The sequence below is a fragment of the Oncorhynchus clarkii genome, chromosome 24 (genome assembly GCF_045791955.1).
Source record: "Oncorhynchus clarkii lewisi isolate Uvic-CL-2024 chromosome 24, UVic_Ocla_1.0, whole genome shotgun sequence".
Lineage (NCBI taxonomy): Eukaryota > Metazoa > Chordata > Actinopteri > Salmoniformes > Salmonidae > Oncorhynchus > Oncorhynchus clarkii.
Genome location: NC_092170.1, coordinates 11172277 through 11189088, shown reverse-complemented (window position 1 = coordinate 11189088; position 16812 = coordinate 11172277). Strand labels below are relative to the sequence as shown.

Here is a 16812-nt window from a genome sequence, read left to right as displayed (position 1 = left end):
GTTGCAAAACAGCGTCCATTGACTTCACGGGCAAGAGGACAGTCGTCAGCTACTGCAAATTCTATAGAAAGCATCCCTTCAATAGTAAGTGACTGACAATTCCTCGGTATATTTTAAACTATCTAGCTAAAGTTAACTAAGTGATTCATTAGCGTTGATGTTGGGGTGTGAAGACTAGCTAGCTAACTTAGTAGCTAGTGTGAACAACATGCTTAGGTTACATCTATGCATTCAACGTTACCCAAATTAAAAATCGAAATTTTGTCTCTTTATATTCGATAGTGGTGCAGTTACGACACAATCTTCACTTGGTAATCAAACGACAACGTCTTTGGGAAAGTATATGAGTTACTTATATAGCCTGTGAGGAGTGCAGGTCGAAGATACACGTGTGTGCATTACATGTCATGCATACTGAATCTTCTTCAATGATAAGCCAAGCTTAGACTAAATGTATAGGTCGCTAGATTGCTTAAAGTGTGTGTGTGTGTGTGTGTGTGTGTGTGTGTGTGTGTGTGTGTGTGTGTGTGTGTGTGTGTGTGTGTGTGTGTGTGTGTGTGTCTTTGCAGAGATGCTAGCTGAGGTGTTTCAGGTGCTGCGGGGAGCAGGGAAGGTTGGCCAAGCGTTTGCCAACACCCAGGGGGAGATGCTGAGGCTAATGGCCTGTAACTCCACGCCTGGCACTGGGGTCAAAGCTGCCCAGGAGGTGGTCGAGGGCGTGATGGGCACAGTCATGGGTGGTTCTGCCATGGTATGTTCACACGGGAGAGAAGGAAGGGGGCCTTTCTGCACACATCAAATAAATAGATGTACACACATTATCACAGTTCAATGCCCTTTTCAGCTTTTAGGCTGCATAAAGTGTTTTAGTACTCTGCCTAATACAGTTGCGTGCACCATGGTGTCTATTGCCTGCCGTGACATTGAATGAGGCACTGAATGTGACGTTTTCCATATTCAGCAACAGTCTATCAAGGATGATGTGTTCCCTGATGCTGAGGGATGGGAGGAAATGGACCCGGATGAGGCTGCTAAATGGGCGGTGGGCTCTGAATTCCCCCCAGGCCCAGGGGCCACAGAGATGCCCAGCGGTGTTCCTCCCAGCCCAGCCCGGGGTCCAGGGGGAGCAGGCTTGCCTGGCCAAAGTGCCCGGTTCCTGCACATCGCCTCGACGCAACACCACACCAGGTCTGTCCATGACTCGGTAGTGGCCAGACTCACCCCAGAGGACATCGAGAAGGCCAGGAAGTCCAAGCAGGCACTCTCCAGGCCTATTGTTAAGCAGAAGGTGAGCGGTGTATGCTTACCTCCTGATTGTCTGAGCTTTTCCACTGACTGGGTTTTGGGCTGGCATTGTAGTTGTAAATCATGATGGGGACATTGGGGGTTAAGTTGGTCTTTGCTATATTAGGAAATAGTTTCCCCATTTTCTAAAGAAGTATGCAATGGTGGTCTTTGTACATACATTTATACTGCTGTACTGTGCTTCTCATGAATATTGTAAATCTAAATATATCCTTTGAGATGAACCAATTTTATATAGGCCTACCGATGTGGTACTGTATTATTCCAGGTATGTGCTATAGCTGAAACATGGTGGCATGTAGTCTCTCAGGCCCTTATGTTATGTAACATCTCTCACTGTGCAGTGTTATCCTTTGGCACGAGACTGTGGTCTTTTAGCCTAAAATAATTTAGATGTTGCAGGTTGTAGCTCAAATTAGCTAATTTGATTATGTTTGGTGTTAGATATTGTTTTAATGGAAGTCTAATTTTAACAGCTTAGTGATCGTGCAAGAGAGAGGAAGGTCCCTGCCACGAGAATCAGCAGGCTGGTCAACTTCGGGGGTAAGAGTTTCACTGCAATGAATGGAAATCAACCCCAGATATTGCAGTTTTATTAGGTACGCCAAAAGGATTCTATTGATAGAATGCCATACAACCGATGCCTAAAGAAACATGACCCAGCCAGCATGCAGCTATATTACAATCAATCAACATTTCTAGTACATTATTAAATCAACCATTATAGTCATTACATCATTGCACAGCCCAGTCCCTATGACCTTGATTTTACTGGGGCTAAGCTGCCTGCCATCCAGGACCTCTACATCAGGTGGTGTCAGAGGAAGACCCTAAAAATTGTCAAAGACCACACCCACTCCAGTCATAGACTGTTCTCTCTACTACCACATGGCAAGCGGTACCGGAGTGTCAAGTCTAGGACAAAAAGGCTTCTCTGACTTAAATGGCACATGTGTATGATGGCCAGACAAAGGAGAGATCAGTGTGCGTCTCAAGTGAAACAATGTAGTGTTTGGCACACTTCCTTATGTCTGTCTCGTTGGCAGGTCTGGCAGTCGGGCTGGGACTAGGTGCCATTGCAGAGGTGGCGAAGCAGTCTATGGGAGCCAAGCGTGCAGGTACAGTTGAATTCGGAAGTTTACATACACCTTAACCAATACATTTGAACTCCGTTTTTCACAATTCCTGACATTTAATCCCAGTAAAAATTCCCTGTTTAAGATCAGTTAGGATCACCACTTTATGTTAAGAATGTGAAATGTCAAAATAATAGGAGAGAGTGATTCATTTCAGCTTTTATTTCTTTTCATCACATTCCCAGTGGGTCATAAGTTTACATACACTCAATTAGTATTTGGTAGCGTTGTCTTTAAATTGGGTCAAACATTTTGGGTAGCCTTCCACAAGCTTCCCACAATAGGTTGGGTGAATTCTGGCCCATTCCTCCTGACAGAGCTGGTGTAACTGAGTCAGGTTTGTAGGCCTCCTTGCTCGCACATGCTTTTTCAGTTCTGCCCACAGATTTTCTATAGGATTGAGGTCAGGGCTTTGTGATGGCCACTCCAATACCTTGACTTGTTTGTCCTTAAACCATTTTGCCACAACTTTGTAAGTATGCTTGGGGTCATTGTCCATTTGGAAGACCCATTTGCGACCAAGCTTTAACTTCCTGACTGATGTCTTGAGATGTTGCTTCAATATATCCACATAATCCCCCCCCCCCATGATGCCATCTATTTTGTGAAGTGCACCAATCCCTCCTGCAGCAAAGCACCCCCACAACATTATGCTGCCACCCCCGTGCTTCACGGTTGGGATGGTGTTCTTCGGCTGGCAAGCCTCCCCCTTTTTCCTCCAAACATAACGATGGTCATTATGGCCAAACAGTTCTATTTTTGTTTAATCAGGCCAGAGGACATTTCTGCAAAAAGTACGATCTTTGTCCCCATGTGCAGTTGCAAACCGTATTCTGGCCTTTTTATGGCAGTTTAGGAGCAGTGGGTTCTTCCTTGCTGAGCGGCCTTTCAGGTTATGTCGATATAGGACTCATTTTACTGTGGATATAGATACTTTTGTACCCGTTTCCTCCAGCATCTTCACAAGGTCCTTTGCTGTTGTTCTGGGATTGATTGGCACTTTTTGCACCAAAGTACGTTCATCTCTAGGAGACAGAACGCGTCTCCTTCCTGAGCAGTATGACGGCTGCGTGGTCCCATGGTGTTTATACTTGCGTACTATTGTTTGTACAGATGAAATTGCTCCCAAGGATGAACCAGACTTGTGGAGGTCTAAAAAATGTTTTCTGAGGTCTTGGCTGATTTCTTTTGATTTTTCCATGATGTCAAGCAAAGAGGCACTGAGTTTGAAGGTAGGCCTTGAAATTCATCCAGAGGTACACCTCCAATTGAGTCAAATTATGTCAATTAGCCTATCAGAAGCTTCTAAAGCCATGACATCATTTTCTGGAATTTTCCAAGCTGTTTAAAGGAACAGTCAACTTAGTGTATGTAAACCTTTGATCCACTGGAATTGTGATACAGTGAATTCATCTGTCTGTAAACCATTGTTGGAAAAATTACTTGTGTCATGCACAAGGTAGATGTTGTAACCGACTTTCCAAAACTGTAGTTTGTTAACAAGAAATTTGTGGAGTGGTTGAAAATGACTCCAACCTAAGTGTATGTAAACTTCCGACTTCAACTGTAGGTTCTTCCAAGCATCTCTGAAACATACCCTGAGATGAAGAAGCTGCGTGATAGGTTGTTCGATTGACCGCCAGGCTGGCGTTGTGCTGAATCTGGACTGATTTGAAGTTCCTCTCAATATGGCTTGGTTCACCATTGAATGTTATGATATACACTATTTCTCATTTAATAGTGTAGTTACTCCGGTCTTGCTCATGAATTCAGACCTTAGTTTGTTTTACTGAATGCTTGCTTCTCTCCTTCATTGCGATTCCGTAATAAACTCGACCATGTCTCTCTCAGAGGGTGCCCTGTTGGACTCTCCTCTCCTGTCCGAGGCCAATGCTGAGAGGATAGTGGACACCTTGTGCAAAGTCAGAGGGGCAGCCCTCAAAATAGGACAGATGCTCAGTATACAAGGTATAATGGTCTACCCCTCCCCTCTGTCACCCATCACATTTATCTTTGATGAATTCAATTGGAATACTTGTTTGATGGTTATGCTGCATCTATAAAGGAATTATAGATGCTACATTACATCCTATGTAAAGTATTACCAATTCAACACATTATGCATACTAGGTAAAATTGAACATGTGTTGTGTTCTTCCCGGTAGACAACTCCTTCATAAACCCCCAGCTACAGAAGATCTTTGAGCGAGTCCGACAGAGCGCGGACTTCATGCCCGCCTGGCAGATGAATGTGAGTCATGCATACACTGAAATGATTATAAAAAGAAAAGTATTTATCCTTTTATTTAACTAGGCAAGTCAGTTAATAACAAATTCTCATTTACAATGAAGGCCTACACCGGCCACACCCGGACGATGCTGGGCCAATTGTGCGCCTCCCTAGGGGACTCCCAATCACGGCCGGCTGTGATACAGCCAGGGTGTCTGTAGTGACGCCTCTAGTGCAGTGCCTTAGATTGCTGCTCCTATCGGGAGTATTCTTGAACTTCAGATATTGCACAGTAATATTGGACATTCCACTGCTACGACTGTTAGCAAGTCATTTTGGAATCTAATTGAACTCCAACACTCTCCGCTCTGCTGTGTATGTGACTGCAGAAAGTTCTGGAGGAGGAGCTAGGTGCAGGCTGGAGGGAGAAGCTGTCGTCGTTTGCGGAAAAGCCCTTCGCCGCCGCCTCCATTGGCCAGGTGCATCACGGGATGCTGCAGGACGGCAGGGAGGTCGCCATGAAGATCCAGGTGAGGGATCCCATACTCTTTGACATCCAAAGAGAACCGGGCTGCATTTCCAGGTTCAGTAGTATAGTAGCAATAGTATCAGTCAATGACCCATGAATAGATCAGGTTTTATTTGTCATTGTAAAATGTAGATTATTTATCTTTGGCTGAACAAAAAGAAAACGTCTACCTAAAATCCTGATCCCTAGTTAAGGGTTGGTTGCCTGTTTTTAACAGTAACTTGTAAAAAATGTTATTGTTCTGGGAAAGAGATTATCGCAGTGTTTTTGTCACGGGAGCTCTAAGATAAGATTCTTGTTATTCTCAGACAGTCTTTGTTGTTTTCTCATGTAATTCTGGATGTCTGTTCTCGCTCTCTCAGTACCCAGGAGTAGTTGAGAGCATCCACAGTGACATCAACAACCTGATGTCTGTGCTGAAGATGAGTATTGTTCTACCAGACGGTAAGGGTTCAGAAATCCAAACTAATAATAATGTATTCAACTTATATAGCGCTTTTCATTACTGAAATAATCTACTTGAATGCTTTGTAGTTAGAAAGATATCCTAGTACTTGGGAAAATGCCCTCAGGAGCCTGCCTTACATTGACATTTATTTTCTCACAGGCTTGTTTGCAGACAGTAGTCTAGAGGTCCTTCAAAGAGAGCTGGCGTGGGAGTGCGACTACAAGAGAGAGGCGGAGAGTGCCAAGCATTTTAAGTAAGCCCTACACTACTGAGTCTGTCATAAAGCATGAAGTCTCTTCAGAAGGATAATTAACTTGAATAGCCTGTAGTAGTCCTCTTAGTGTATCCAAATGTTACTATACAGTGAGTATAAATTAAATACCACTTTCCACAGTATTGGGGAAGCTGGCCCTCATGTGATTTCTATCTTTATTCATTTCAGTTCCTGTCAGGATGATACGCTCTCTAATGCACTGTGAATCTGATGGTAGTACAATTTGTGGGCCTGTTGTGTATTGATGCATAGCAATGTACCAGCTCAGTCCTGTTGAGCAGATTAATGATTTCTGTCTGCCTCTGCCCTCAGGTCACTTCTGGCGGATGACCCATTTTTCCACGTGCCATTTGTGGTGGACGAGCTCTCAGGAAGGAGGGTTCTGGCCATGGAGCTGGTGTCAGGGGTACCGCTGGACAGCTGTGTGGATCTGGATCAGGAGACAAGGAATCAGGTTAGAGTTGACCTCCACCCAGGAGAATAAACATTGGGTGAATGTGGTGAATGGCCTTTTTCCTTGTAGCACTGTGGGGTGATGTTGTGGCCACAGCATTGCCTAACCTTAGTCTAACTCTGTGACTGGTTGACTGACTGGAGACCTTTTTTTGTAGCTCTGACTGTCCTTAACTCAAGAGTTTCCCAAACTCAGCCCTTCGGACCCCAAGGGGTACACGTTTTGATTTTTTTGCCCTAATACTACTAGAGGTTGACCGATTATGATTTTTTCAGCGCCGATACCTTTTATTGGAGGACCAAAAAAGCCGATACCGATTGAACGGCCATATTATTATTATTATTATTATTATTATTATTATTATTATTTATTTATTACATTTTTGTATATATATATTTGTAATAATGACAATTACAACAATACTTAATGAACACTTATTTTAACTTAATATAATAAATACGCCAATAAAATCTATTCAGTCTAAAAAAATAATGAAACCTGTTCAATTTGGTTTAAATAATGCAAAAACACAGTGTTGGAGAAGAAAGTAAAAGTGCAATATGTGCCATGTAAAAAAGCTAACGTTTAAGTTCCTTGCTCAAAACATGAGAACATATGAAAGCTGGTGGCTCCTTTTTAAAACGAGTCTTCAATATTCCCAGTTAAGAAGTTTTAGGTTGTATTTATTATAGGACTATTTCTCTCTATACCATTTTGTATTTCATATACCTTTGACTATTGGATGTTCTTATAGGCACTATACTATTGCCAACCTAATCTCGGGAGTTGATAGGCTTGAAGTCACAAACAGCGCAATGCTTGAAGCATTGCGAAGAGCTGCTGGCAAACGCAGGAAAGTGCTATTTGAATGAATGCTGCTGCCTACCACCGCTCAGTCAGACTGTGCTATCAAATCATAGACTTAATTATAATAAACATACAGAAATACGAGCCTTAGGTCATTAATATGGTCAAATCCGGAAACTATCATTTCGAAAACAAAACGTTTATTCTTTCAGTGAAATACGGAACTGTTCCATATTTTATCTAACGGGCGGCAACCCTAAGTCTAAATATTGCTGTAACATTGCACAACCTTCAATGTTATGTTATAATTATGTAAAAATGTGGCTAATTAATTACGGTCTTTGTTAGGAAGAAATGGTCTTCACACAGTTCGCAACGAGCCAGGCGGCCCAAACTGCTGCATATACCCTTACTCTGCTTGCACAGAACGCAAGAGAAGTGACACAATTTCTCTAGTTAAAATAAATTAATGTTCAGGCGATATGAACTAAATATGCAGGTTTACATTTTTTATTTCTTGTGTATTGATTTTAAGAAAAGCATTGATGTTTATGGGTAGGTACTATAGGTCGACCGATTATGATTTTTCAACGCCGATACCGATTATTGAAGGACCAAAAAAGCCGATACCGATTAATCGGACTATTTTTTTATTTTTATTTGTAATAATGACAATTACAACAATACTGAATGAACACTTAATATAATACATAAATAAAATCAATTTAGCCTCCTTTAAATAATAATAATATATATATATATATACACACACACACACACACACATTGCACTTTTTATATATAACTGCTATGTAAGAAAGCTAACGTTTCAGTTCCTTGCTCAGAACATGAGAACATATGAAAGCTGGTGGCTCCTTTTAACATGAGTCTTCAATATATCCAGGTAAGAAGTTTTAGGTTGTAGTTATTATAGGACTATCTCTCTCTATACCATTTGTATTTCATTAACCTTTGACTATTGGATGGTCTTTTAGGCACTTTACTATTGCCAGTGTAAGAGTATAGCTTCAGTCCCTCTCCTCGCTCCTCCCGGGGCTCGAACCAGCAACACAACGACAACAGCCACCATCGAAGCAGCGTTACCCATGCAGAGCAAGGGGAACAACCACCCCAAGGCTCAGAGCGAGTGAAGTTTGAAGCGCGCGCTAACTAGCTAGCCACCAGCCTGATTACACCTGCCTTATCTCGGGAGTTGATAGGCTTGAAGTCATAAACAGCGCAATGCTTGACGCACAACGAAGAGCTGCTGTCAAAACGCATGAAAGTGCTGTTTGAATGAATGTTTATGCGCCTGCTTCTGCCCACCACCGCTCAGTCAGATACTTAGATACTTGTATGCTTGTGTGCTCAGTCAGATTATATGCAACGCAGGACACGCTAGATAATATCTAGTAATATCGTCAACCATGTGTAGTTAACTAGTGATTATGATTGATTGTTTTTTATAAGATACGTTTAATGCTAGCTAGCAACTTACCTTGGCTTACTGCATTCGCGTAACAGGCAGTCAGTCTCCTTGTGGAGTGCGTCGTGAGAGATGCAGGTCGTTATTGCGTTGGACTAGTTAACTGTAAGGTTGCAAGATTGGATCCGCCGAGCTGACAATGTGAAAATCTGTCGTTCTGCCCTTGAACGAGGCAGTTAACCCACCGTTCCTAGGCCGTCATTGAAAATAAGAATGTGTTCTTAACTGACTTGCCTAGCTAAATAAAGGTATAAAAAAATAAAAATTAATAAAAATAATCTGCAAATTGGCGCCCAAAAATACCGATTTCCGATTGTTATAAAAACTTGAAATCGTCCCTAATTAATCGGCCACGCCGATTTTAATTGGTCGACCTCTAAATACTACACAGCTGATTCAAATAATCAACTAATCACCAAGCTTTGATCATTTGAATAGTTGATTATTTGAATCAGCTGTGTTGTGCTAGGGCAAAAAAACAAAACGTTGCACCCCTTGGGGTCCCGAAGACTGAGTTTGGGAAACCCTGTCTTAACTGTTAGATAAGTTGCTAAGTTATGACTCTGCAGACCACCTGTATAATGTGCTCTGCTCAGTTGTCATTGATATGAAGATATGCATTTCCCCCCCAAATCCTGAAGCAATGACTCATACGCCATTGTCTCTACACCCAGAAGTAGAGGAATCATTCATATTCATTAGATGGCTCAAGTGATTGTGGAATCTGATTTAAAATGACTCCAGGGTAAGCAGACGTTTCACTCACGATTCAGTGGCGTTGGGATTAAATGAGAACGACAGATAAAGGAGAGCATTATTAACACTTTAAAAGGGCGCTCTAAAACCACATTTCTGACGCAACACTAATGCACATGGCTCATTTGGACCAGCAGGGGGCAGTATCCCAAGTCGAGTGGTGACACTGATGTCACTCACACTATGTAGGGGGTGCATCCCAAATGTCAGCCTGTTCCCTATTTGGTGCCATTTTGGGACTCAGTTTAGGAGTGGTAAACTGACCCCTGTGGTCCCACATCTCCTCTCCCCTGTAGATCTGCTTCAACATCCTACAGCTGTGTCTGAGAGAGCTCTTTGAGTTCCGCTTCATGCAGACGGACCCCAACTGGGCCAACTTCTTTTACAACGCTGAGCAGAACAAGGTGAGCGGGCGAGTGAGCCTTTGACGAGATGCTGGCGGTGTCTCATCTGGCACCCTATTCCCTATATAGTGTGCTACTTTTGAGCAGTTCCCACAGGGTGCGCTGATTTTTTATGTAGAGAATTGGGTGCCATTTGGGGACTTAACCTCTGTCATTCATCAATACCATGACTCTAACCTTCAATCATGTTTTTGTATTAAATAGCTTTTATAATGGATTTACACTGAAATACACTGAATACATGTACACTGAAATACACTGAATACATGTATAAAAAATGTATCCTACATTTTCATAAGAAAATGCCACTTTATTCCCCACATTCATGAACATGTGTGATGGTGATTGTTGTTTTGGTGGGGATGTTACGTAGTTAATCCTCCGCCCACTTTGTGTCTCCAGATTATTCTGTTGGATTTTGGTGCGTGCCGGGATTACCCTGAGGCCTTCACAGATGATTACGTACAGGTAAATTAATCTGAGTCGTGTGCATTAAACGGCAAACGAAAGAAAATGGACCGAAACAGGGATGTTACTACCTGCACAACGTTTTGCCTAACAATTACCCGATGAATGACAGATCCCATTCATATTTTAGACCCAGGAGCACAGCATATCAAATGGCTTTGATTTAGTTCTCTGTAACCTTTTTGATGGCGCAAGGTTGGTCTGTCTGTGTCCAGGTGGTGCACGCAGCCTCCATCGGAGATAGGGAGACTGTTCTGGAGAAATCCAAGGACCTCAAGTTCCTCACGGGGTTTGAGGCCAAGGTAAGAGGGTATTTTTGTGCAGTGATAACCATGGTGTCATGAAGCGTATAATTTTTTTTTTACACGTGTGGTTTATGACATCGCCCCTCTCTCTCTCTGTTCCCTTTCTCCTCTCCTTCTACTGGGGCGGGGTTGTATACATAGCCATGTACTTCTACACTTTTGAGTCAGTAAAAAAACAGAAGGACATATAATGTTATTCATTTTGAGACCATAATAAAGGTTCATACATGCTTCTAACAAGAAATAAAGCATTGTACATGCGGAGTGTTACCAAGTTGTGTTGAAAATGCCTCCTCTCCCAAGGCGTTCCAGGACGCCCACGTGGAGGCAGTGATGATCCTGGGCGAGGCCTTCGCCAACTCTGACCCCTTTGACTTTGGCACCCAGAGCACCACGCAGCGGATCCAGAGCCTGATCCCCGTCATGCTGCGTCACCGCCTCACCCCGCCCCCCGAGGAGACCTACTCCCTGCACCGCAAGATGGCCGGCTCCTTCCTCATCTGTTCCAAGCTTGGCGCCAAAATTGCCTGCAAGGACATGTTCCTGGACATCTACAACTCCTACCAACAGCGGCGGCTGGAGAAGGAGCAGGCTGCCCAAGTTCAGGCCTAGATGGGGTCAAAGGTCATTACTAGTGGTCACTCTCTGGCAGAAGTCCCATGGCTGTGGACAAGGTTTATTTAAGAGAGGGTAACTGTACTACATGGGTGATCTACTGACTCCCAGTACTTTGACTGTCAGTGACTTGATGCCACTCCACCACTTAATGGGGTGGGCTGACAGTAAGGAGTGGTAGGTGGAGTGTCTGCTTGTATAAACGAACACAGAAAGAAACTCTATGGCATTTGTGTGATTGAATCACTTGAGATTGGTGTTAATAATATTTGTTTAATGTAAAGGTATGAAGGCTATATAACTGATTTGAGCTGTGTCTCTGTTGGGGGGGGGAGGTAATATGTTTTGAGTGTTGGTTTGTGTTTTTGATGTACCCTGGTCCAATGGTTTACAACAAACTCATTTTAATGCAGATTGATTATTACATGTTAATGCCACAAACATGACATTTGTTTCTGAAAATGGCATTGTTTGTACTAAAAGGCATTTTGACACTGAAAAGTTATTTGGACATAATTCTACACACTACAAAGATTACTCTTTCAAATATTGTTGCAATCTTCCAACAGGTATATTTTTGGCAAAAAAAAACATTTCTGGGAGATTTACTATTTAATGCCAGAAAATATCTTATTCTATACTAGTCTCAAAATACAAGGCTTATTTCACTGCCTTGTTGGGTTGCAGTATTAAGCCATCTTGTGAATGTATTTCCATGATATGTTAGAGCAGTGTTTGTATGTATTTTAAAGGACTGTTTGATGGAAACCATAGATGTCCTTAAACAGTGCAATAAAATAGTCCTGCTAGATAAAATGGAGACCTTTTGCCACTGGCTCGCTGTTTAAACAGGGTTTTAATTCAGACCCAAACGGGCTGAAATGGGGAAGACTAAGCTCAATTTCTCCAAAAAGATACATTAATTTCGTTGCAATGGATTGCACTAATGAATATACCCCTGTGCTAGCAGGTGCCTGCTAGTAATGAGGTAATTCACCAGGTCAGTAGGTAACATGAAAAACCTTTTAGACATCTTCACTCTGATGATTAAGAGTTTGGGCAGGGAAGTGGACATTGACTAACTGGCTCTTGCGTTGCTGTATGTGCTGCTAAACTCTGATGTTCACAAGGAGAAGCACTGCAAGGCGCACACAGAGATGAAGGTTGGGCTGCTGCTGTCAGCCCTGGCTGTTGGACTCCCTTCTTCACTCCCTATGAGTCATTCACTGTTCATGTCTCTGGACTGAAATAGAGTAGACCTTCCAGGGTCGACATACACAACATTATGATAATAGATCCTACCATTCTAATGCTATTTCCTCCACAATAATCTAATGCACAGTCATCCACTGTGTTTATTCATCTCTGGCCCATCTACCTTGTACTTGCACCAGACATACCTCTGATTGTCAAAGTAGAATATTGACTAAGTAGACTTACTGTCAGACCCTGAAGCTATCAATAATGTTCGATCACAGTCTAACTCTATTCAACCCAATCACAGTAAAAGACAAGAGGTCAGTGTATTTGTTTTGAAAACCTTAACTATGCTTTATGAGAAGCGTGCTGCGCTGAAGTCCTGTAGGCACAAGCTTTAAGTTACATAAGTACGCATGTAGGGTCAAACGAGTATGAGTGTTAGTATTAATTGCCACTTCTCAAGACATTTATCAACTAAGATGTAATGACTAGCACATAAACTGGGAAAGGAAAGGCTCAGTGATGCTGTAGTATAGCGTAATGGAAAGTTGGATTGCAACAGTGCTGATAATGACCAGATGGTTTTAGTTTATATCGGCATGAAAATTGACATTTTATTAGGCTGCACATTCCACTGTTTCTTGCTAAAAGCTGATGTCTACTGAAACCACAAAGTCATTTGAGGAAATCTATTTCTTATGGAAGTTAAATCTGGAGACTTTTTAGGATCTTCACAGTCAGAATTGATCTCTGAAGCTTTTTAGCCCACACATCAATCATTCAGTAGATTCTCATCCACAATCTTGAAGGCAGGACATCATGGCATCTTCTGCCTGACAAGAACACATTTGTCCATTTAAAGCCCGTTTATTTTAGTCTTAAATACCAATTTAGGTTTACTACAATCCAACTTGAAAGAAAAGAGCTGTTAATTAAGTGTGCAATAGTGTAGCCACTTTTTTAAAATTATTATGGACACCCGAGTGGTGCAGCGGTCTTAGGCAATGCATCTTAGTGCTAGAGGCGTCACTACAGGACCCTGGTTCGAATCCAGGCTGGATCACAACCGGCCGTGATTGGGAGTCCTATAGGGCAGCGCACATTTGGCCCACCGTCGTCCGGGTTTGGCCGGTGTAGGCCGTCATTGTAAATAAGAATTTGTTCTTAAGTTCTTAACTGACTTTCCTAGTTAAATAAAGGTTAAGAAATATATATATATATTTTTTTTAAACACACGGTGGCGCTGTAGAGTGTCTGAAACATGGGTCCGTTGTGTTTTTGTAAAACTTTAAAGGGTAGAGGAAATTTGCATGTCCGGGCGTCTGTGCCAATAGGCTCGCTCAGAAGGCAGGGCCAGCGAGTGGAGTTGGGAGAGGAACCCAATCTGTGCGACAGTAACTGCACAGTCAACTAAAGCATAAATATTACAAAACATTTATCGAAATCGTTATTTACTGCTCGTCTTGTTTTTTTGTTTTATTGTATAATAAGCGGATTGACTCGTACAAGTATTTACATCAAGAAGACCACTTGCCCGCATCGAATCATCGCTCCATCCAATGTTCATGAAGACATTCTGAAATTACATGTTCTTCCATATTTCGTTGGGATTGGATTACACAAAAGGCGGCACGGACTCACACAATTATTCACTCTTCTCATTGGTGAGTTCACTCTATATTCCCTATACCCCATACCGTTATTTATGGTGACTTGATGTTTTGTTGATTTTGAATGGTTAATAATGAATTCATCTCCGCGCGTGCATGGCTTGGAACTCTTCTTCGTTTTCAAATCCAAGAAATGGGATCAATTAGTAGGAACAAGATGCGAAACTATTTAGATCTATTGAAAATTAACTGCAGCCATTAGTTTTGAAATAGGCTATTTATATGCATGTAATATGTTAAATGATTTGCAGTGTCTGCAGTAGCATATGGTTCAGTCAAGACCACCCTTACAAGCCGCTCTGCACTGCCGAATCATTACGTTCTGAGTCAGATGTATATACCATTGTATTCTGCTTGTTGTGTGGAAACATGATCTGGGTTTTATTGAAAGGTAAATTATGAAATATCTGTGTCCGGTGTAATAGAGCCATATGCCCACCTTCTATCGTGTTCTGTGCGGCTGTAGTTTTTGCCTATTCATCTCTACAGTAATACATTTCAAAAACGCGCCCTGCATCTTTATACGACGCATGCCTGCAATGAAACACCTTATACTCTCATGTAGGCTACCTGTCCGCATCCTCTGATATGGCGAAGGGAACAGTCAACTGGAACAGTATAGGTGCGGCTGAAAGGAAGTGTGGTTTTGCTGCTGTATCTTATTGTAATGGAAGGCTATAAAGAACATCAGTTTTGTGGACCTTCCTTCCGGCCGTGTGGGAATGGGTGGAGAACGACAAGCCAGGGCCGGTATGGAGGGATCGACACTCACATTATGCAGAATATATGACTGGCTTCACTGGTGTGTAAGCCTAGCACTATGGTAATACTATGACACAATGACTTGCGGGTTCTGATACGCTGGTAGGATGGCTGAGATATGTGTCCAGACCAGCATCCAGACATTGACCCCAGATGTCCCCCACACGATACACTCATCCTCTTGTTAGAAACCAATGATGATTGAGGCTGGGGTTGATGATGAGGAAGCATCATATGGGATGCAAGTTTCTTGTCATCCCATCATGGCCATACTTATAGGCCCTGCCATTGGGGCCTTGTTGTCACCATAAGGCAACAATTATGTGACTCAGCAGAATGTAATACATTGACAGATGGTGCTTATGTGCTGTATTGATCTGTGACTCCGCCCTGAGACCGAGAGCAGGGGTAGATCTCAATTGCATAGACCTCGTGTCCTCTCTCCTCGGCTCCTTCTCAAAACCCATTGGATGAGAAAGCCAGATTTCCTCCCCTCTCGAGGAGTGTGCAATTGGGATCTTCCCAAGGACTTCTTAAGGCCAAAGTGTTGACAACTCAAGACAAGTTTTACATCAAGCCACCCACGCGTGAAATACCCCCATCATCTTATGTGCAAAGCAACACCAGGAATGATCTGTTGAGTACCATGTGTATTTATCATTTCAAATAAAAAAGCTGCTTAAATGCTTGAGCTGACATATAGGTATGCATATCATGTATCGATAAACAACAGTGCATTATAACATTCTTTACATGTGTCTTGATTGCATACCTTACATTCTTGAGCACAGCGGGTCATGTTATTCAGTGGGTGTCTGTCAGTCTGTTGGCCTCTGAGTGTTATGGTTTCCCCTCCTTGGTGTCACATGCCGAGCATTAACAATGGGGACAGTGTGGCTCACCTGCCTGGATAGCTAGGAAGCTGCATGGGCAGGACTCTCCAGGGCAGGGCTGGGTCTGACCTGGGTGCCGCACTGTAGTGCAATGACTTTAAACTTAGGCCTATTGTCTTGGCTGGTATTGGCCCATTTTAATGCAGCCCACTAAGGATTTGGGTTAGGAGCATGTACAGTTGAATGAGCAACTGTTTGCCTTGCAACCCCTCATCTCCCCAAATCGTTTCCCCTTCCTTTTAGATTGCAGCGTTTAAAGTTGGCACCCTTTTGTTAGCCAGACGGACACACGGAGGGACAGACCAGCTGGGCCCACAATGGGAGGGGGTTAAAGGTCATCCAATCAGCGGCGAGTTGAGCGGCAGCCGGCAGCGGAGGGCGTTGCTCCCTTTGTGATAATCAGGGTGTGACTGGTAAACAACGGGCTGAACTTCCACCCCACTCTGACCGGCATTGTTTGAATATACTGTTTAGGGTTTTGGCATTGTAACTTCCAGTCGAGAACACGGGAGGTGCCTTTTTTGTCCAGCCCAGTGATATATAGGTTACTAAAGGAAGTGACTTTGGGATGTGCTGTTCTTGTCAGCCTCTTGACAATTATCATGTTTGTACTCTGAGTCTGTGTGAAAGGGACTACGTTCCACTAGTAACATAGCATTAATTATAGCAGTCTATTTTGGGTGGCTGAATTAATCACAGAAGAGAGAGGGAGAGAGAGGCAGAGAGTGAGAGAGAGAGAGATGGGAATTAGCCAACAGGGACAAAAAAGCTATTTATCGCCTGTTCTCTCTCAGCCCAACAGAAAATCCTCAGGTCATTGGAAATGATTACATCAACGTGTGCATAGCTTTGAGCCAGAGGATTCTCTTGTCTTCCTCAATTTGTATTTCTGTCAGCTGCATTTTTGCACACAGACATTCATACATTAGAACTTTCTGATCTTCTCTGTGCCTACAGGGCCTTGCAAAAGTATTCATCCCCCTTGGCGTTTTTCCTATTTTGTTGCATTTCAACCTGTAATTTAAATTGATTTTTATTTGGACTTCATGTGATGGGCATACACAAAATAGT

At 42.7% G+C, this 16812-nt stretch overlaps 2 protein-coding genes across 2 annotated transcripts in view; both read left to right on the top strand.

Moving 5' to 3' along the window:
- On the top strand, positions 1–12028 carry LOC139382909 (atypical kinase COQ8B, mitochondrial-like). Its single transcript, XM_071127173.1, has 15 exons — positions 1–84; positions 570–751; positions 962–1288; positions 1782–1848; positions 2352–2423; positions 4293–4409; positions 4607–4692; positions 5061–5201; positions 5563–5644; positions 5808–5901; positions 6235–6376; positions 9721–9828; positions 10231–10296; positions 10512–10598; positions 10905–12028. Exons 2-15 carry the CDS (start codon positions 572–574, stop codon positions 11211–11213), a joined length of 1878 nt encoding a protein of 625 aa, XP_070983274.1. The 5' UTR covers positions 1–84; positions 570–571; the 3' UTR covers positions 11214–12028.
- A 1762-nt stretch (positions 12029–13790) lies between these two features.
- Positions 13791–16812, top strand: part of LOC139382962 (numb-like protein) — a 74717-nt gene continuing 71695 nt past the window's right edge. The window contains exon 1 of the mRNA XM_071127240.1: positions 13791–14080. The gene's annotated coding sequence lies outside the window, so the exon portion shown is untranslated. The remainder of the gene's footprint in view (positions 14081–16812) is intronic.